Consider the following 24,181-nt stretch of genomic DNA (forward strand, 5'->3'; position numbering starts at 1 on the left):
CAGCCAACAAAAGTAAAGTCAGCAAAAGCAAATTTGTACCTTAAATTAACATATTTGTCGTCATTTTGACATTTCATTTGCCTTTGCCACGCAGGGATAAACTTTTAATAATAAGACGTTTATCGCTGTCCGTGCCCGCTGTATTATGTTCTATAAATTTAACTAATAATTAAAGTGACAAGGAACTCAGCACGGCAACATCCTAAACTATATCTTTTTATTTTCCTCCGTGATATAGCGTGGAGGTTTTTGTGGCGGCTAGCGACCGCGATAAAAAATAGCGTCAAGTTTTTGTTTTTATACAAATTCTGGGACTGAGCTGTTAGAAGTCTAAATAATATGAACTAATATTATAATATTAAATAAATATGATGGGCAGGACAATTTATACCAAATAAGCTGGCGCCAAATTAAACGAGGTTGTAGTAATTAATAAAGAGCTAGGGAACTGAGGAGCATGCATAGTATATGTATAGAAATATACACTTATAGTTATATGAGACAGTAGTAGGTACCCTAAGTGTGGTTTCGGGTTAGAATTACACCACTCCATTTCTTCCGTGGATGTCGTAAGAGGCGATTGAGGATATAGGTTAAAACCGTAGGCGACAGGCTAGCAATCTGTCACTATTGTACCGTTTTTGCCAAACTTTAACTTTGCAAAAAAATTGCTAAAAGTGGCTCCGAAGCGGTAAGCGGAAGCGGTGTGTGTGTGTGTGTGTGTGTGTGTGTGTGTGTGTGTGTGTGTGTGTGTGTGTGTGTGTGTGTGTTCGTGTGTGTGTGTGTGTGTGTGTGCGTGTGTGCGTGCGTGCGTGCGTGCGTGCGTGCGTGTGTGTGTGTGTGTGTGTGTGTGTGTGTGTAGTAAGTAAGTACCTTATAGTTCTCGATCTAGTAAGTACATACCAAATATTCATTTCATCATCAAAATATACTGGGATTCGGAAATGCTATTCTTCGTCAATCGGTAGAATATCGGGCCGACTAAGTAAGCAAATAAAATCGTTAATATAACCTAACTAAATTTAACCTGTAGCATTGTATGGGCGCTTAAAACCAGCTGTTATGTATTAAAGTTATAATTTGTATTCTCTGTTACGCATGTCTTACATTTCGCACTCTTTTTTGTCACGACTGGTTGCGTATCTCTTCGGATAATTAATGCAAGCTTGTGCAGGTACTAGTAATGGTAGGTAGGTACCGGTTTTTCCTTTGAGGAAAACGTGCACACGAGAATGTATTATATTCTGACAGGACAATACCGTCGTCGCAGAATTTTGGTAAACTAACATTAAGTACAACAATAAGGGGGCATCAAATCAATTCTCGTGCACAAATTTTTCACACACTTTGGTATGTCATCGGAGCTTTACACATAGTTTTAATGAAGACGCTCGGATAATTTAGGAAGCTGCAAAATATTTTTTTCACCTCAGCACCTCAAACAGGCAGGTTTTGCTATGAGAAATCAGTGAGCAAAATCGCATTTTGCTCACTCCGTGAGACAAAGTAACTTTTTAATTATTATTTTTAAATGCTGAGTACAGTGTTGGGTCTACTCACTGAATTCCAAATATTTGAACTTTACTTTGATCTGTCATTTCACTTCAACTCGAAAAAAGCAAGAGATGGGATCAAATTTGTCGATTACAAACATAAATTAAATTTTTGGTATTAAAAATATATCGGAATATTTCCAAAATGTAAATTTTCCCGATCTTTTAATAAAGTATGCAACCTCGTTGCACGAAAGCCGCTTCTCTTGTTTTTTTTTTATAAAAGAATTCCGTATACTGCCTCTTCAGTATATTTATTATTTGTTAAATTCAATGATTTTTTAACAAATCTATTTATGTTTATGTAATAGAAATCTTAATAAAAATCATATTTAAAGGTTTAATTGTTCAACCTTTTCAATTACTCCGAGATGAGGCTTTTTGCAGTATTAAAAAATAAGTGTGACATTAGTACAAGAAGTTAAGATTGCATGTTATGAGTATGCGATTTCTATTGTAGCTACTGGACTCTTTTTATGGTTTTAAATGTAATTATTGCATTTGATAATAATCGGATTCTATTTAAAAAAATGTGTTTGTTTTGTAAACAGGTGGGTATGTGGTTTTATTCTTATGTTACATTTAAATTATGTTCTCGCTGCTGAGGTGAAAAATTGTATGTGTCACACGAGACCAAAGTTTTTTTGCATCTCGTGTATTTCAATCCCTTGCTGATCTCAGGATTCTAACCTAGAATCACTCGCTAATGCTCGTGATTCAATTATAGAATCCTTCGCTTACTCGGGATTCGAAATCAACACTCGCAACAAAAAACAACTTTGCTCTCTTGTTGCACAAATAACTATTATCCACTTGTTATTTAGTTACCTACAATTACAAGTGAAGTTAATATAAAGGATTTAAAAATACGCGAAGAGCGTAAAACCCATCCTAATCAGAACAGCCAAGTCATCATGAACTTAACTACAAGCCTACGGGTCAGACAGGTATAGTCTTAGGTCTTTTAAAATCGGTCAAAATTTTTTTTTCTTCGCTTTTGTCATAAACTAATTACTAGTAATTACCATGTTCTAACAATAAACTGAGCCGTTTGTTGAGGCTAACGGGAGTCAAAAGTAAGTATAATTTAGCATAGTTGACTGTAAATAAACTTCTGTATGTGCGATTAAACCGTTTGACACTAAATACAATTCAATGCAATAGAAGATTGTTCAACAAGGGATTAAACAAGCCATAATGACAAGAGATGTTTAGCTACCTGAGCAGAGCAAGGGTGGCTATGGTTCGATTGGCATTATGGTTTTTTTAGTTTTTACTTAGAATGCGATGAAAAAAACTATGTTCTGTTCAAAATTACAATATTACTTTTTAAAAACTTACGCTCGACTAATGGACAGGCCATCTGTTCGAAATTCAAATACTTAGCAAAATAAAATTTGTAGCGCAGTTTTTTTCTTTTCTTATATTGATTATGAAGTGATGCTTTAAAAGCTTGCACATTTAGCCAACAGTTTTAAAAATTGAAAACTAATTGGACTACGCACGCATAATGAAATGAATTAATCCTTAATTCATATTCGTAATCATTACTTGTTTCACGAAATTCAATGGTGTTTTTTTATATTTTTGCACAGTTGTCATTTTGAGGTTATAAGTGGAAATTATAGGTGGAAACGCCCTCCCTAAAAATCCGGCATTCACAAACACCGTGTTGGCTGTTTAGGGGTTTCCAACGTAAATTAAAAATAATTTACTTTAATCCCTAGAGAATAAAACCGGCCAAGAGCGTGTCGGACACGCCCAAAATAGGCTTCCGTAGCCATTACGAAAACATTAAGTAATATTTTTCTAAGGATTTCGTATTATGTACGGAATCTTCCAAGTTGCTATTTACTCTTAAATTACTGATAATTCTCAAGCAAACTTAGCCGTTATAGTTTTCCTTGTAAGTTTGATATACTTACAACCATCCTAAATTTTTTCAATTTTTTCCACCCACTGGTTTAGATTTTAGAGGGGGGGGACGCTCGATTTTAATGAAAACTTGCACTTTAAAGTTGAATATTTCGCTAACAAATCACTGAATCGAAAAAAAATACGTGAAAGCCAATCTTCTTACAGTGATTCTTTAGCTATGTTTAATTAAAATCTGTTCAAACATGTTTGAGATATTGAACTTTGAAATAAAAACGTGTTTTGAAACGTTGGGCGTTTTCAAATTTTTTAAGTTAGTTGGTTGTGTTCTGTTGTGATCTTTTGTCCTGCATCACCAGCTTTGACGTCACTGCAACTTTAAATAAAAGGCACTAAGTTTTAAAACCCCACACCGTTTTCCCAGAACATGTTTTAAAACATAAGTATTTACTGTGATGACTATGAAAGCCTTCATATATTTTGTTGTGTGACCTCCTTGCATACATAATTTTTCTGTAACGGTTACTATGCATTTGGCTTTAATTATAATAGGCTTAAGTGGCTTATCCTACTATGTAATATTATAAATGCGAAAGTTTGTGTGTATGTGTGCGTGTGTGTTGGTTACTCCTTCACGCTAAAACGGCTGGACGGATTTGGATGAAATTTGGTATGTACGTAGGTGCTGGACGTCTGGAATAACACAAAACATAAGCTAGGTACTTTTTATCCCGAGATTCCCACGGGATAGGAATAAAATTTAGAAATTTGATCTGCTGGGTATAGTCTTGATATTGTGGACAGTTGTTCTTAACAAAACTTTTTAAATTTTGGGGATTGCCTGGGGAATTTTGTAAAATCCCGGAATTTCAATTGTAACTACCAGATCGAATAAGTAGTTTACGAGTGCAAAGCCGCGGGTAAACTCTTGTGTACAATAAAGAGTAAACACAAACAAGCATCGGTGTTAAAAAAGACATTGGGCGTGACTTGGAACAGTTGAAATGTAGAGCATCATATTAGTAGATTTTTATTTATCGAAACTAAGAATACACAATAAGAAAAAAAAACGGAACTATAAACTACGTATGTATTTCGGTTTTGAAAAGACCTTCTTAAAGCAAACTACACATTTATCTGACGTTTTGTGTTTTGACGCGTCAGTCAATCTGACTGTATACGAGTAGGTACTCAGTATTTTTATCTAGTCACTTGCAGTCTGCCACAGCGAAGCATAAAAAAATCTGCCACGTACTTAACGGTCCTAAAAATAAGAGTCGTATCTAGCTAGTGATATAACGAATATTCGGATATTCGCATTCGCATTCGCAAAATTTCTGCGAATGTTTTGCGAATATCAATATCAGAAAAAAAAAATACAATTATTAGATAATAGATAGGTTGATCAAATCATAATACATTCATTTCTTATGTTTTTTATACAAAAAAATAACTTAATCTCGTAATCACATTATCAGTCTTCACTTAATCATTTGGTATTATTTATTTATTTACTTTGCGATGCGTTCGTATAAACTGGGTAATTCTCGGAACAAAGTACCTACAAACGGAACGCACTTCGTTCGAACGAGACTGCCATAGACAATTTGGCACCAAAACGAAAAACTGAATATTCACATTCGCATTCGCGAATGTCGGTAGCAGATATTCGCATTCGCATTCACATTCGCGAATGTTCAAAAAATGTCTTTCGTTACATCACTAGTCGTATCAGATATGCATGCTTTTTTGTGTCAGATACTGGTGCTGGCGACTGTACTTAACTATATTGATATACTTTTTGGGAGAAAGGGTTTATCAAAGGATAACTTAAAACAGACCATGACTTATTTATTATTCGTTTTTTCGATCGAGCATATACAATTACTTAAATTAATTAAAAAAGGAGAGACAGTGTACCTATCGTGTTTTGGATTATTAAATAATCAAGAACACTGATTAAAATATAATTATGTTACAACAACACAAATATAATATGTATATTTCTCATTAAAAACTTCCACGGCGGCGTCATTCTTAAATCTCAACCTTTAAAAAAATTGTTTATCGAAAAGGTATCGCTTAGTATTTTAGTATTTTTATTCACAAGCATGTTAAACTTAAGTTAAATTAACATTCGTTTGTTATTATCTGTCACTTTGACATTTCTCTTTGTCAGATACCTACAGACAAAAAAAGAATTTTTTGTTTCTTTTTATCTGTAGGACGGTAAGATCTAATGACTTTTGAATAAGAACGTGAAAATATCTTTTCTCTAATATGCTTGGAAATGTCCGCCTAACTGTCACAAACATACTTACACGAAGTTCTTCTATAGACTACAAATAAAAATAAAAAAACACTTTTCGGCCGCTCAGAGCTTAGGTTACTTCTTTTTTATGTACGTAAACTGATAATTGTACAAAATAATGTAAACAAATTCACTCTAACTGTAAGAAAAAAAATCATGGGACACTTGACACCAACTGACCTAGCCTAGTGCCAAACTAAGCAAAGCTTTTAGGTAGGTACTATGGATACTAGGCAATACTAGGCAATGGATAAACATATTTAGATAAATAAAATACATACACTTAGATAAATACATACTTAAATACATATTAAACATCCAAAACCCGAGATCAAACATTCGTATTATTCAAACAAAATATCTGCCCCGGCCGGGAATCGAACCCAGGACCTCAAGCTTCGTTCGTAGTCAGGTTCTCTTACCACTACTATGTGACCAATATTTTCTGATAACTGACTGACTAAATTGTCCAGATTGTTGTTGTGTGTTGTGTTGATCCAGTGGTGGTGTAGGAATATGGCACGCAGCACGGAATGCTGAGGACCTGGGTTCGATTCCCAGCGCTGGTCTCTTTTTCTCGGTTTTTTGTGTGTATCCATGTTTCAGTTTGTATTTTTGTTGACTAAATGGTTTTTTTTACCCAGGAAACTACCCAATTAAGCAGTTAGCATAGGTAGCGCCACGAGAGTTGAAGTGAATGATTACATACACAGCTATAATTAGGAATTAAACGAACTTACCTTGTGAAGTTCAATTCCAATTATGCGAGGGTTTCAACCGAAGACGATTTAATAACCCGATTGCACAAAAGGAGAATGAATGAAATGAGTAAATGTCACAATCCTGCTGTGTGTGTAATCATTCACTTCAACTCTCGTGGCACTATATACCTACCTAAAGTACAATTCAATAGAATCTGACAATTTTCTACATATTTAAGACACCCTATCGTGGGCACACTTGATTATATATGTCCCTGTTGTTGCAATTATCATCTAAAAGGAATCAAAAAAGAATAATAGTCACATCACAAAGCCTTAGGCAGCCCTGTGTTTATATTAGTAGGCTGGAAGTGTCTATAAGATTGTCAGATTCTATTGAATTGGAGTTTATATCTATTTAATAGGCACAGATACTTTTGTACGTGTACTTTAAAAAGGTGTAAAAAATACCGGTAACTCGTAAAACACAAATGACACATTCGCCGGTGTTCATTTGTTTTATGCGGACCGTTATTTCACTTTAGGAGCAGTCTGGTCAAGGTCGTCAGATCTACATACCCGTCGATAACTCCAAGGTAAATGGACGAATGGTATTCAAATAAATCTGCGTAAACAAAATTTACACTTTTAAATTAGATCGATTATGATCTAACACGTGTATTTAGGAACTGGTCACGTGGCGTCAGGCTCGCATGTGAAGGCCCGCGGCAAAGTGGACTGGAACTTATTTTCAATAAATAAAAGTTGAAATTGCTTTGATGTACCTATGTACAGTCACCAGCACCAATATCTGACACAACCAAGCGTGCATAAATATCTGATACGACTATTTCTAGGGCCGGTAGGATGTGTCAGATATTTTTGCACGCTCCGCTGTGGCAGATATTAATGTAGGCCACTGTACCTACCTACTAATTTAGTGCTTTGGACATTACGAGGATAAGGCCTGGGTTATATTTTAAAGTGAAAAACTACGCTGAATACGAATAGGTCTGGTACAGTGGTAGATGCGAGGTTTTTTTTTGCTTTGGGCTTATAACTACCAACTTAATGTTATTTTACCTCTTTACCAATATTCCCAGATCTCAAAACATCTTGGTCTCAAATTACCTAAATTGCAGAATGCCTAATTTTTTTTTAAAACACCTGAACCTTAATATGGCCGAATTTCAAAATACCTTAGTCTCATAATGCCTAAACTTCAAAACACCTTCATGGCAAAACAACATTATGCTTAAAACAACCAAATGTCAAATTACCTAAATTTGTATTAGGTACACTGAGATTGTAATTTTTTACATAGATAAGATGAATCTTCCTTTTTCTGCGGTATCTTTGACCCAAAAAAATTTGGCATCTTGCCATTTAGGTGTTTTCGGTTTAAGTTATTTTAATATTTTGTCATTTCGGTCATTTGGTATTTGAAGGAATTGTGCATTTCAATCTTTAGGGATTTAGAGAACGTAATGAATTTCGTTCATTTTAAGAATGAGACAATTTGACATTTAGGTTAGGTTAGGTTAGCACATGGTAATCTGAAAATTAGGGGTATTAGTGAATAAGCCCAAAGCGTTTTTTTAATTGCGTCATGATCATAATCATCTTTATGCATAAAAAATCAATAACGGTCATGGAATTATTTGGTATTTTATGGTGTCATCTTCCCTATTATTCTTGCTGCTTGTATAATTATATCTAATCTAGTATATATATACAAAACCCACACAAATTTTCCTGTACTCACACAATTTCACATTGGATCCCGTCAACATCGATAATGAATCTACCGTTCTATCATAAACATGTTGTAGAGTAGTTTTTACTGTGGAACATGAAAAATGACTCTTAATTTTATGAGCAAAAAACCAAATTAGTTGAATTGCTGTTAAAGTGCCTAAATTAATGGGTAATTGACCACTGCTAATGACTTTACTTCTATCGAATTCGCGTGAAATTAAAACGAAAGGCAGCTATTTGATTTACGAATGTCGGCTCAAAAGTTTCACTAGAATCATGGTGACCAAGAAAGGACTTTGTATAACATTCATTATTATGAAGTGTATGTAGGTATGTATGTAAACTCTTTATTGTATAAAAGAAAAGAAAGAAAACACAATTGACAAACTTTGAGATACTTGTACAAAGGCGGACTTATCCCATTAAGGGATCTCTACCAGTCAACCTTTGAGTAGATAGAGGAGTAAGCAGTTAGAGTCCGACAAAGAGTGAGTTTAAGAGTCAAAAAAATAATAGTGGAGTATGAAGATAATTAGTTTTACTTTTTTTAATAACTTAACTGATGCAATGGAGGTCAAGAGGGGAGGCTTTTGCCCAGCATTGGGACATTATATTATGCAATACATGATATTAAAAAAATATATTTTATATATTTTCATAATATACCCTATTATTCGATTTGACTGGCTTTTTTTTGTGGCTGTACTTATTAGGCTGTATTATATCATCTAAACTATAATATTTGTACCAAGTTTCAAATCGATACCATTAATCGTTGAAGGTTTCGTCCTGCGGAGACAATTCTGGCTGGATCACCAGAATTTCACTAAGTACCAGATTATGATCGATCACCGATGTACATAGGTTGTACTTGTACGTAAGTCGGGTTAAGTTAGGTTAGTTTCAGCTCAATCGGAAATGGTCAAAAAATGGTTAGCAAATGTTTAAATATTGATTATTTACTTATTAATGTCCTATTAATCCTACTAATTGTTTGTTACTTCTTCACGCTGAAACGGCTGGACGGATTTGGATGAAATTTGGCAAAAAGTTAGTTTATAACCTGGATTAAAGCATAGGATACTTTTTATCCCGATATTCCGAGACGACCAGATGGCCTAGTGGTTAGAGAACCTGACTACGAAGCTTGAGGTCCCGGATTCGAATCCCGTGTCGGGGCAGATATTTGTATGGAAAATACGAATGTTTGTTCTCGGGTCTCGGGTGTTTAATATGTATTTAGTTTGAGTATTATGTATCAATATTGATTTAATTATATTTATCCGTTGCTTATATAGTACCTATAACACAAGCTTTGCTAAGCTTACCTTGGGACTAGGTCAATTGGTCGGAATTGATAACCCCTAGATATTTTTTTTGATTCCGACGGGATTGGGATAAAATCTTGAAATAACAACCGCTGGGCTTAGAGTTATGAAATTTGGTATGTAGGTAGCTGGACGTCTGAAATAACACATAGGGTACTTTTTATCCCGATATTCCCACGGGATAAAATCTTGAAATTTTATCCGCTGGGTTTAGAGTCTTGAAATTTTGCACAGTTGTTCTTAACACAACCTCAATGAAGACCACGACATAAATTTTGGGAATTTCCAGGGGAATATTGTAAAATCCCGGAATTTCAATTGCAACAAGCAGCTCGAATAGTTTACGCGTGCGAAATTTTGTGAGTATGTATGTATGTTTGTTACCTACTCATTTACGCAAAAACTGCTGGGCAGATTTGGATGAAATTTGGTGTTAAGATATCTGGAGATTTGTAATAACACGTAAGCCACTTCTTATCCCAATTTTTTCACGATATCGAGATAAAATGTGGAATTCTCAATGATATCATTTTTGAGAATTCCCACGGGAAATTAGTAAAATCCCAGAATTTTATTTCCACTGCGAAATCTAATGATTCACGTAATGAAGCCGCATGTAAACTAAACTCGAAGTAAATAAATCAGTAGTTGTAGTAAACTAAATCATCAAAGACTGACAACACCGAAACTATCATTCTACTGCAGTGAATTAAATGTTGGAGTATAATAGGTACATCCTGTAGCAAATGTGTCTAATGTAACCGTGAATCATGTCAAGTTTACATACTCCAATGAACTCGTAAAAACATGATTTGTTTATGAATTCTACGTATTTTTCCCACCCATGTTATCTATTCCGGTACAAAAGTGGCCAGTACAACGCTACCGTTTTCCCAATCCACGCAATAGCTTGTTTTGGAAACCGATTGATTACAATACGAGTACTGAAATGGAACGAATCGGACCACTCCGATACCGTGACTGTGATGAAAATAAACTTAAACCGTACGCGATAATTGTGAAGTGAAAGTCAGCTTTACTATGATATTCATATAGTTCAGAACTGAGGAAATAGTCGCTTCATGCTACTGCACCAGTTTCATAAGTTACCATAACAATTTCTTGGTTTCAAATGTCGATGTGTCTGCATGTGCGTCGAGAGAAGTTAGCTCGTGGAGTACCTATTGCATAATTTTAACACAGGTATCACACGTTTTAAATGTAATCGCCAATCGGAATTTAGGGTGCTAAATACCTGTCTTTTAAAAATTTGTTATTGTTTTTATATTAAACTACACAATGCCTGTTTTTTAATGAAAATAATTTTTAAGACCTTTAAAATAACTAAAGTTATAAAGGTTGAAATTTCAGATTAGACAGTTAAGAATACTACCATGTGACGTCACACACACCACACCATACTTTGCTGCATAGAAAAAAGCCGCTTGAGAAAGAACAGTATATAGATTTTTCAAAAATTCACTTAAATCATTTCAATGTTAGTTTCTCTTCGTAAACTCGGGCTGTTAAGGAAATTTTTTAATTATTAAGAATCCGCAAATCGGATTGTCAAATATCATATTTTAAATAGGTATATTAAAAATTACCTTTGTCTTTAGAAAATGTCTTACTGCGCATAATTAATTGTGTTTTTTTTTAATGAACTAAAATAATTTCCTTGCTCACCCGCGACCTAACCTAACGATAGCTAAGCGTATGCAAAATATCTGTGTTCATGCAGTTCCTCCATCTCCACACTTTAAGAACACACACAAATCACACAAACCCATCTATCACCACCACCACACCATACTGACGCGCTTCGAACTCAACCAGAGCTCATCTTCAGAGTAACACAACCGTACACCATGCTACCATTTGTTAGACTAACAAGCATAAGGTTAGCTATCGTAAGCTCGCGGGTGAGCAAGGAAATTCTTTTAGTTCATTGATATGGCCCTCCGCAAAGTAACGCCTGATTCAGTAGATTATGTTTTTATTAGGTATATTAACAGTAGGTATACCTACCACTGTATTAGAGAAATTAGCTTCATTTGACTGTTGAATGAATGTAAAAATGTCACATTAAATATAACTACATACAAACTTCGCATTGATATGTATACCATGACAAGTAACTACTCGTACCTATGTGACACTTACTCTCTGTTTCACCATCTATTGATTAAATTGATCTAACGGAATGTGATGCTTCGCATAGACGGAGAACATATAAATTTAATCAATGGGTGGTGAAACAGCCCCTTGGAAAAACCCTGTTGCAGTCAGCATTTAGCGCTCTTATCAAAACAAAACTTGATAAAAGCATAAAAGCAACAGAGGCTCCCTTCGATAGGGTTCTACGGAGTGTCATATCATAATACTTACGAACTTGTCAAGGGTTCTGTATAGCGTACATAATACATGTGTGGCCAGAACGTAGCTGAAATTAAAAATAGAGATTCTATAATCAGGTAAATTGGATCATCATGGTCCACTTAATTAATTAAAACTTAGCTTTTTTTTTTTTTTTTAACAACTTAATCGTGTTCAATTGTCGTTTTTCTTGTTTTCCATGCGTCCATGTCCATTTACGATATCAAACATTTTGCTTTACATTGCTTCTTCGAAGTGTAATAAAAGTAAAATATAACATTTTTTAAAAAGTCGCTGAGCTAATGTTGTTCAGTTTGACGAGTATGTTTAAATTATTTGCCCGTGTTACAGGCCACACTTGGTATATTAGGATTATCGGGTGCGATTAATGTACAGTATGTAATGGTAGATTCGGAATAAACGATACCCAATTACGACCTGATGATTCGTGCCCTCATGGCAAATTACACGAGAGCACGAATTATTAGGATAGGACGTACGTTATTGTCGTAAATTCTGGGTCGACAAAAACTGGGTCCCACATTAACCGCACCCGGTTTAACATGCTATCCTGCGACCAATCGATCATTGTGATCGCGGAGTCACAAATCACATAATAAATACGACACCCGCATATAATGGTTCTATTTACTTTCCCTCAGCCGGCTCACCGCCGACGGTGTTGATATCAGTCAGTCTCACAGAGTACATTTTTAGAGATTAGAATCACAAGCTGTTGACGATAGCGAAGGGTATAAGTGGTCTGTTGTGTGAAGTGAAATACAGCGCTGGCGTAGTAAGGTGACCCAGTGATCAGTGCCAGTCAACAGATCCCCTGCCAGCCACCATGCACCAGTCTATAGGGGGAGGACCAAGTATTCTGTCCTCACCTCTTGGTGCCAAAACCCCGACATACGCTGGGGCGACCAGTGGATGCCGTGGTGTCACTCGACGCTCCTATGGCATCCGCAAATGGCAAGAGAGGAAGTACCGGTAGGTTTTTAATGGGTAGACTTCCTCCCTCCTTCCACTGGAGAAGGAGGTTGCGGGACGGCGCAGTCGTACGCGTAACGCATTTTCCTACTGATAAAAAAGCTCGTTGACGACGTTGTTATTTGTTGACGATGTTGATAGAGGTTGGGGCCGAAAAGTTCTTAAATTGAGACGGTGCATCAGTAAGCACAGCGTAGGACGTCCACCAGCGAGATGGACGGATGTAGCCGCGGGTTTACGGCAGGCCGATGATGCAGGCCGCTTCCAACCGAAGCAACCGGAGGTCTATGGGGGAGGCCTATACGTATGTCCATTAGTAGACGTCCTACGTGGATGATGATAATGAAAAAAAGACTCACCTTTGCTGCGGTTCAGTGAGTGCAAACCGGTACAACAGGTTGATTGTGTAGTACAATGTGAGGTACGCAAGCAGCTCCCGCCAAACCAGCTTGTACACGCTGCCACGCCATCTGCAACCAAAGTTGTTGTTTTACCAAACAGCTGGACTGTACACCACAAATCAGTACAATAATTTTATATACCTAGACACAAAATGCAGGGTTAGCAATAGGCGGTCTAATCGCTTAAAAGTGTTCTCTACCTGACGACCATTTGGGTACAAATTAATAGAAAGTCAAAGTAGGCCGTTTATTTGCTTACCTTGGAAAATATTTACTAGTGACAGTATAGTGTAGTATATATATACTAACTTACCCGCGACTTCGAGCGCGTAGACAACACGATGGGAATTTTGCATTTTGCCAACGAAATTAGCTTTTGTTAATCAGGCATAGTATAAAGCTTTTTACTGCTGAAAGAATATTTAGAATCGGCCCCAAAGTTATATTAACTTACTTCTTTCTATCCAGCGGGAATTTTGGCATTTCCCAAAGAAGAGTAATCTATACCTACCAATCAGCAATAGTGTAGATTTATATTAGTGGAAGAATTTTTAAAATCAGCTCTGAAGTTGAATTCAGTTTTTCTATCCCATGGGAATTTTGGATTTTCCGAAAAAAAGTGACCTATGTCATTCGAGGATAGTCATATTTATATCATATGAAAGAAATTTTAAAAGCAGTGCCAAAGATGAATTTTCAATCAGGAATACTGCAGCTTACTTTTGTGATGAAAGTGTGTGGTGAAAGAACTTTTAAAATCAGACCCGAAGTTAAATTCACTTATTTCTATCACGCGGGAATTTTTCATTTTCCCGAAGAAGAGTAGTCTATCACAATCTATACTAATGAGAATAGTGTAGCTTTCTATTGGTGTTTTTTTTTTAAATTAGCCCCGAAGTTGAATTCCGTTTTTTCCCATCGGAATTTTGTAATTTCCCGAAGAAAAAGTAGCATTTGTCATTTAGTCATAATTATCACATAATATGTAAGATTTTTTTAAATCAGCTCCGAAATTGAATTAATTTATTTCTATCCCGAGGGAATTTTGCATTATGCCGGATAAAAAGTAACCTATTTCAATCAAGGATAGTGTAGCTTACTAACAGTGAAAGAATTTTTAAAATCGGCTCAATAGTTTCAGAGATTCGAATACAAACAAAGAAACGAAAAAAGTTTAGATATTTCCCTATCCTGTGGGAATTTCGAAAAACCTACCTTAGTGCACCTCTACAACACTTGAGGTACATGTACGCCAAATTTCAAGTCTCTAGCACCAGTAGTTTAGGCTGTGCGTTGTCTGTCAGTCAGTCAGTCAGTCAGTCACGGACTGTTTTATAGGTGTATACATAGATTACGAGTATTTACAAGCTTTTGTTTAATTTACTGATAAAAAAATGTAAAAATCTTATTACGAATATGTATTTAGTTTCGATAATAAGACAAGTAAGTGTACAATCTGTAAATAAATAAATATAGATTAAATAAAAGTAATAAAATAAATTCTGTAAAATGTTTTTTTTTTAAAAGATACTTGACTGTCAAAATAATTGATTTAGGCAAAGAGCTTATTTATATTCCAAGAGTACTTTGCATCAGGTGAGATTGGGGTCAAGCAAGGTCAGCTTCATGTAAAAAAGTACGATAAATACGGAAACACAGAAACCTACAAATTGAAAGAACTTTACGTAAGTTTCCCGAACTAGCGTAAATTCTCATGCGTCGTTGCGTGATCGCTACGAACGTCGGAAACTGTAAAACAAGTGACTGTTACGACATCGAAGCCTTTACAGAATCAGAATGCAGTTCGCTGTAGCCGTAACTAAGGCCGTTTCACCAGAGATGAGCGAGGATGTATTGCGAGGTATGGTGTTTTCCATGAACAATAGAAACGCTTCATTTATCTATCTCGCTCCGCTCAGCTGTTTCCACTAAAATTGTCCTGTAAATGAAGCTGTATTGGCTCTGTACACGACATCAGCGCCACCTAGCGTCCGCCACTTTTTTGGCTCTGATGCTCTGAAGTTTTTAAATTTCATCGCGACATTGTGACAAAAATCAAACCTATAACGTATTAATTTATAATACAAAATTACTGTGATACCGTGATTTGGGTTTGACTCAGATTTATTTTGTATCAATGTGAAGCATGCGTTACGAGTGGAAAGTTCATAAGCTAGAGAAGTAATTTAAAGAAAATGAACTAGGTAACCAATTGTCTTTTGTTTTTTAATAATTGATTTTCGAAGTAGGATTTTTTCACCCAATCAGTAATTTTTTGGAATAAAAATCCTCGTACGTCCCACTGAGACTAGGAATTTTAATAAAATTATAATTATTATAACAAGCATGTAGGTATTACAAAGTATCAAATACAAAAAATAATAATTTTCCCAAGGTCCAAGGGCGAAAACATAGCAAAATAACAACAATATTCCAAAAAATTTTGACGGTCCATGTGCCGAACATCCTGTATAGTGCGTAGGTGAGGTAGACGACTATAGGTCCAATCCTGCTGGCTCGTGCTGAGGCACCGACTTCAGTGTGGTAGAAATTTATTTTCATGGTTTTTTTGTAGTCGGTTAAGTTTTTTGTTATAATTTTTTTATTTCACGCTTTTTAGTGTAAATAATCTAAGATACAAGATACAATAGTTTAATGTCAACTGCTTGTCGCCTTTTACGAAATATGTTTTTCCGATGTAGAGACGTTCATTATCAAGGAGTCCTGATGATTCACCACCACCACCCGTTTCATTTCACCATACGACTAGGTATGCATTACGAGAAGCATAAATTGCTTAGCAACTGTGTTACGGTAATTGAAAATCAACCTGTGAAATACTTGTTATTGAGTATCTAGTTACTCCGATGGTCAATTGTGACATTTCACCAAATGATAATTTTCAAGAGGAAATGCACGAGTTACTAGGTACTAAATATATCCAATTTACTATAGGTGTCCCTACAATATTTGAAGAGTTCCCTCGATTTCCTTAACATCCAATCATTCAATCCAGATTTGGTGTTTATGGGACCTAATAGAAGGCATTCCTAGACGAACGCAAAAAAAAACAAATCGGTTCATAAATGACGGAGTTCTGAAGTAGGTAACAAACAAAAAATACAGCCGAATTGATAACCTCCTCCTTTTTTATCCATCCATCCATCCATCCCAGCCTATATACGTCCCACTGCTGGGCAGAGGCCTCTTCTCAGAACAAGAGGGCTTGGGCCATAGTTCCCACGCGGGCCCAGTGCAGATTGGGAACTTCACACGCACCATTGAATTGCTTCGCAGATTTGTGCAGGTTTCCTCACGATGTTTTCCTTCACCGCAAAGCTCGTGGTAAATTTAAAATGTAACTCCGCACATGAATATCGAAAAACTCAGAGGTGCGAGCCGGGGTTTGAACCCACGACCCTCTGCATGAGAGGCGATAGGTCAAACCACTAGGCCACCACGGCTCCTTTTTTATGTCGTTTAAAAATTTGGTAGTTAAAACTAAACAAATTGCTTTGTTAATAACAGAATGACAGACAGATGCCTAGCCTGCATTATTTCTACTTTTGGCCACTATGAGCGCTGCGATAGATTTCATTACCCCCACCTAGTACAGTCACCAGCATTAATATCTGCCACAGCGGAGCGTGCACAATAATCCGGCCCCTAGAAATAGAGTCGTATCAGATATTTATGCACGCTTGTTGTGTCAGATATTGGTGCCGGTGACTATACCTACATAGCGAAAAAGCATAATTATTTTATTTATTGAAAATGTTATCGGAATGTAATAAAATGACATTACGACATTTACGACGCGGTTCTGTGGTGATTAAGGAATCAAATTACTTGGCTGTATACATGCTACCTAATATCAGGTTTTCCTACTATTTCACTTTAAAACTTGAAATATCATTAAAATAACAATTAAGCGAATAAGTTAATGAATCCACTTAAATTTTAATTAATACATTGTTTTCCATGTGACTAAAAGCAAGAATACAATTATCCTTAATAAAACCGGCATATTCAGAATTAGGCATGCGCCTTGTAATTAAATAGGTTTTTTGCGGACGCACCAAACACGTTTGATACGGCTGGCGGCACGTAAATGTTTTTTGTTGAAATTACCAACTAAACAACACATAGTGTGATATTTAAGTTATTACCAACTAAACAGATCTTAACCAAGTCGTCGCTCAATCTTGTTGGAGGCCTACCGACAGCTCGTCTCCCGGTCCGCGGACTGCGGTCGCGGGATCGCGGTGGATGCGGAAAGCACAAGACCGGTCTGAGTGGAGAGCCTTGGGGGAGGCCTATGTCCAGCAGTGGACGTCTTTCGACTGACATGATGATGATGATGATGAAACAGATAGTCCCACAAATTTTTTTTTTATTCGACTGTTTGGCAAACGACCAAGTGGGTCTCCTGATGGTAAGAGATCACCACCGCCCATAAACATCTGCAATAGGTACTCCTGGTATTGCAGATACGTTGCCAACCTAGAGGCCTAAGATGGGATACCTCAAGTGCCAGTAATTTCACCGGCTGTCTTACTCTTCACGCCGAAACACAACAGTGCAAGCACTGCTGCTTCACGGCAGGATTAGCGAGCAAGATGGTGGTAGCAATCCGGGCGGACCTTGCACAAGGTCCCACCACCTGCAAAAAATATCCATACTAATCCATACTAATATTATAAACTAGCTTTTACCCGCGGCTTTTTGGTTATCGCGCGCTGTTCCCTCGGGAACTATGCCTTTTTCCGGGGTAAAAGTAATCTATGTCACTCTCTGGCCCATAAACTATCTCTATGCCAAAAATCAAAAAGATCCGTCGCTCCGTTGCGGCGTGAAAGACGGACAAACATACAACACACAAAATAATTTTTTGGGAGTTCCTTCAGGAATTCAACAAAATCTCAAAATTTCAATTCAACTGCTGGATTTAATGATTTACGCGTGCGAACCCGCGGGTAAACAGTAATATATAAGTTATAAGCGTGATGCACACGAAGAGTTATTGTTACATTATGGATCTGGGTGCTATTACGTTGGCTTACAGCGTCTTTCGTGGAAGACCGTAATTATACGAGTGAACCTGATAGTAAGAGTGCTTGTAAGTAAAAATAGAATTAATTGCGCGAGTGAAATCAAGACAAAACATTTTTAAACTCCGACGCAAAAAGAGGGGTGTTATATTATAAGTTTGACGCGTCTGTGTCTATGTGTTTATCTGTGGCATCACTCCTAAACGGAGGGACCGATTATGATGCGGGTTTTTGAATCGAAAGATAATATAATCGAGATTATTTTTAACTCAGTTTTGTTAGTTATAACTTGTATGTTGTTTTTAGGGGGTGTGTCTGTCTGTCAAAACGCTTTTTCTCAGGAACGCGTGAAGGTATCAAGCTGAAATTTATATCAAATACTCAGGTCTACTGTGCCTTGAAGCTGTGGAAAAATCAAATTTCTAAGTCAACGCAATCAAAAGATACAGCCGTTTATGCTGCAAATTTTCGAAACTCGCAAGGGAATCAAAACCTACAGGGTACTTCCCGTGAACTCAGAATCTTCAAATTTGGTACGGAGCAACGTTTTATAGCAGAGATAAAGGAAAAATTGCGAAAAGCATACATTTTTGGTTACATCATATAATAAAAATATAATTAGAAATTTTAAACCTATTCGCAATAAAAATACCATAAATAACTTTTACTTAGTATATACCTACAGGTTTTTACTGAACCCTCGGTGCGCGAGTCCGACTCGCACTTGGCCGTTTTTTTTTGTTAAACTAATATAACTAATTTGATATTTACTCGATACCTGTACTATAGATCCGTGACTGACGACAAGTAGGTACATAGCAAAGGTGATGTACCATCAGCCAAATATGTGGTCTAGTCTTATACCCTAAAGTTGATAATCGTTTGCATGTCATAAAACAATAATGCCAATAGACGTGTCTGTCATCTTGAAAGTTCAACTTCAGCGACATAATATTCATTTAGATAAGAACTAGTTGAAAAATTGATGGACCACTTATTTGGCTGATGGTACATACTCAAGCTGTATAAGGTGTTGCACCCGAGTGCCAACACAGTACCAAACCAAATAAGTACTCGCTTTTATCTGTCGCGCATTCTTCATTCGCAGTCTAAGATAGGAGTTGTCGTTATTCCTCCTACTCTTACCAAAATTATTACACCACCCCACTGGTACAGTCAAGGTCATAAATATATTATAAATTCGTTACTAAGACTTCAAAAATATCTATACGCCTTTATGCCACTAACCATAAGATCGATGTTACATTTGACACTATGCAAAATCTTTCTATATTTGTCTGGTTTGAAACTTTTCTATTGATCCCTGTCGATCGATGAAATATTCTATCGATAATTTGATAGGGAAACCAATTAACGTTGATAAATTTTAGATGTAAAGTTATGTGACATCATAAATCGCGTTCGATATATCTCATAGGATTATGTCACATAATTTTATTCCTTATGTTTTATTAATGCCTAGTTAACGACTGCGATATAAACTTTCTAAATTAAGAATATAAACTGCTTCCTTCCTTGAGTGTGAGAGGTTTTAACAGAATACTTTCCTTTTCTTATCGAGTTTGACTTCTACTGAGATCATATTCAATTAAATGTTTTTTTTTAATTTTAGGCCGAAATATCAGATGGTTGGGTTTAAAAGAAAGAAAGAAAATATTATTCGTGACAACATTGCGGAAAAAATAAAAAATATGACACGCGATGGTCCCAAATCAGGTCTAAAAGCAGTTTCTAAGCTAAACCTTACCTTATTTTTGTGCAGTAATTTTTAAAAAGCCTGTAATATTACAGCAGATGGTTAAGGGTTTAAAAGGAAGAAAGATGCCATTTATTCGTGACAACGTTGAGGATAAAATAAAAATGCGCATGTCCCAAATCCGCAAACTGCCGGTCTTGCGAAAACGGTGGCAATATAAAAGCAGTTTCTAAGCTAAAACTTACCAAATTTTTTCAATTTAAGGTAATTTTGAGGGTTTCTTATTCAAAATCACTATTAGGTAATATTCATGTCGTTACAAACTTTTATTTAACTTCACCTCGTACATTTGTTTCCTACAAATCTTGCAAGTTGATTTTGTTCTATGTACCTCCAGGGGTGGGATTGACCTGAAATTTGGTCAACATATGTAGGTGAGATGATAATGAAAGTACTGTCAGCAAAAAGTACAATCAGCAAAAAGTTTTTGTTAAAAATAAATTTGTTAGACAAAAACTTATACCTAAGTCATCAGTATCGACAACAGCTATTATGATTCTGAGTAACTAAGCCTTAAAATTATGTAATTACAAAGGAATACTATACAGTGCATTTAAATAACGGCTCTCCCTAATACTTACCTCCTCCCATCCACTCAAAGTTTGACTGGTAGAGATCCCTTAAAGGGATAAGTTCGCCTTTGTACATATATTTCATTGTTTGTCAATTGTGTTTGTTTACTTATTTTGTACAATAAAGAGTTTACTTACATACATACAATACTTTCTAGTCTCCTTTAACCATTATGAATCAAAAAAATTTTTTTTAAGAATACTTAAGTAAACCTGTTGTGTATACCTAGTAGTGCGCAGGATTGATAAGGGACTTATCATTTGTAGTACTCAAGTCATTTTTCGAACATGGAACCTTGACTTATCTATACGGACGGACACGTTACCACTACATACAATAGATCATTTAGTTTTTCACCCATAGTCCTTTTTTGTCTACAACAAGTCTAGCTATTTATTAGTTAGTACCTGCTTTAGAAATCGTTTGAGCCGTTTCCGAGATGCCCGAAATACATATACTTTAACGTCAAATATATATTAATCTGTCATCTCCCAGGATAACAGGATCAAAGGAATTTGGGCACAAATTTGTGCCTCTGGGAGAGGACAGGTTAATGTATGTTTATCACAATTACTACACAACTATCAACAAACCAAAACCGAATCGCTTGCTTAGTTTGGGACAAGGTCAATTGGTGTCAAGTGTCCCATGATATTTATTTATTCATTATTTACTAGCTATTGCCTGGCGCTCCGCCCGCGTGGTATTCAGTAATCGCGCGCTGTTTCCTCGGGAACTGTGCATTTCCGGGATAAAAAGTAGCCTATGTCACTCTCGGGCCCATAGACTATCTCTATGCCAAAAATCACGTCAATCCGTCGCTCCGTTACGGCGTGAAAGACGGACAAACACACAAACACACTTTCGCATTTATAATATTAGTAAGTGTGGATGGATTAACAGACCCTGGCCGCAAAACATCCGCTCCGCCATTTAAAAATAGACGAAGAATAAAATCGAACGGTGACCGCGCTATGAACAGTGCAAAAACTAACGCCCACCCTGTATGGATAAAGAATTTTCCCGTGACCATGGTCGGTCACATGAGCCTAGCCTAGCCTCGCTAGCTATCAAGCATTCGAGCCCACATTGCAATAGGTTTACAACTAGCGGAATACGAAATTAGAAGCCGTCAAAATTTGTTCACTTGGCCTTCGTCGAGCCTTGCTAGTACGCTTACTAATTACTGATTTTGCCGGTGACCTTTGACAGGGTGGGGCAGCGTTTTCCACCAGAGATGTGCGAGGAGCAGTGTTGCCAACCCTACCTACTGTTTTAACAGTAGTTCTAATCTTTTCACCATAACTCCTCTGTTTTCTGTTTACTACCAATTTAAACATTTTGGTGGCCAATTTAATTCCAGCCATATCTGATAATATAATAATAATAATAATAATAATAATAATAATAATAATAATAAATATAAATAAAAATGAATCGTAAAATGTGTTGCTAAGCGCAAAACTCGGGAACGACTGGTCCGATTTCGCTAATTCTTTTTTTGTTGTGTTCATTACTGTCAGGAGAAGGTTTTTATGGAAGAAAATACAGAAAAAAAACAACGGGGGCGAAGCCGCGGGCAACAGCTAGTATATAATATGCACTTATACTCGTTTGGACTCAAACCCGAATAACAAAATAATAAAAATGTATCCCGATTTTTAAAAATCTTGCTATGCGATTCAAATAAGAATAGGACAAACAGACTAACTTTTCTATTGTCTAAAGCAGCGTTTCCATCAATAATGTGCGAGGATGTGTTGCGAGGGATGTGTTTTTCATCAACCAATAGAAACGCTTCATTTACACATCCTCGCACAGCACATCTCTCGTGGAAACAGATGAGCGGAGCGAGACGAGATAAATGTAGCGTTATTCTTCGCAACACCATCCTCGCACATGGTGGTAACGCTGCTTAGCTGTCACTTTTGTAGTTAATGTCAGGTTTATTTGATAAGTAATCCTATTTTTATTAGGCACGTATTTTGGTTACATGTTACTACGTTGTACTTAGCTACCGCCTAAATAAAAGTTTGTAAGACAGTAGATTTACTGTTTTTAAATTTGCAGCTACTGTTTTCTACTGTTTTGCCAAAATGGCAAAAACGGAACCCTTATAGTTTCGCCATGTCTGTCTGTCCGTCTGTCCGCGGCTTTGCTCAGGGACTATCAATGCTAGAAAGCTGTAATTTTGCACACATATATTACCTATGCCGACAAAATAGTACAATAAAAATTAAAAAAATTTTTTTTGGTGTACCTCCCCAAGAAGTAAAGTGGGAGTGAGTTTTTTTTCTTACCCAACCCTATAGTGTGGGGTATCGTTGAATAGGTCTTTTAAAAAAGTCTGCCGTCTTAATGTTATAATACTACCCTCCTAACTTACACAAAAGGACGTAAAGTTGCCAAGAGTTCACTATAAAGAGTCCTTTTGTGTTAGCAGGGTAAAATAATACACGTTGTATCGCTAAAGTGTGACTACCCGCCAAATATTTATATTTTACCAAAAAATGGAAAAACAAAATAAGTTTAGTAAAATATGCTATTTTCAGTAAACCGCAAAAGTTTCTATATTATTATTTTTCTTCGAAATTTCTATAAAATAAGAAAAATTACTTCCCAAAATCACTATTCCACGCGGACGAAGTCGCGGGCAAAAGCTAGTTGTATATATAGTGCAAAAACTGGACGCAGTCAAGAACTGGAGGTTTCACGGCGAATTAGGCTAAGTGGAGGAAAATTTAAGCTTAATAAGCTTTGCATTGTTGACCTATTGATCACATTCTTGAGATATACATACACACACACACACACACACACACACACACAACACACACACACACACACACACACACACACACACACACACACGCACGCAAACACGCACGCACGCACGCACGCACACCACACACACACACACATCACGCATGTATTCCCAAATGGGGTAGGCAGAGCACACGAAACGTTACCGCTTCGGAGCCACTTTTAGCAATTTTAGGTTTTAAGTACCTACCCGTATAGATACCCGTGTGGTAGCGGGTTAGAATTACACCTCTCCATTTCTTCCGTGGATGTCGTAAGAGGCGACAGGATATACCTAGGTTAAGGTATACCGTAGGCGACAAGCTAGCAACCTGTCACTATTGTACCGTTTTTGTCAAACTTATATATTTACATAATATAACATATATTATATAATTTTATTTTTATGACTGGATGGCAACGAGCAAGTGGGTTCCTTTAGAGTCACCACCGCATAGCACCGCAATACCAGATTCAGATGTTGCCAATAGACTAGATGGGATATCAAGCTTATTATTTATTTACATAAATAAGCGAAGTATGGTTCATTTAAGTACAAGCTAAATGTTCATTCGAACACGCCAATGCAATTTAATTAATACGCGTCACAGTATCGGTTAGCTTCTGGGAACACGACCACAGCCATGCTCGAATCGACACCTCAGAATTTACACTGCAAATT

General features: G+C 36.5%; 1 protein-coding gene across 1 annotated transcript in view; it reads right to left on the minus strand.

Annotated features, from left to right (window-relative positions):
* The window catches only part of Best2 (bestrophin 2), a 62,460-nt gene that overhangs the window by 34,858 nt on the left and 3,421 nt on the right, over positions 1-24,181 (minus strand). Inside the window, exon 2 of the mRNA XM_074099547.1 lies at positions 13,255-13,365. Coding sequence (XP_073955648.1) covers positions 13,255-13,365 — 111 coding nt within the window. The remainder of the gene's footprint in view (positions 1-13,254; positions 13,366-24,181) is intronic.

The sequence above is a fragment of the Choristoneura fumiferana genome, chromosome Z, assembly GCF_025370935.1.
Source record: "Choristoneura fumiferana chromosome Z, NRCan_CFum_1, whole genome shotgun sequence".
Lineage (NCBI taxonomy): Eukaryota > Metazoa > Arthropoda > Insecta > Lepidoptera > Tortricidae > Choristoneura > Choristoneura fumiferana.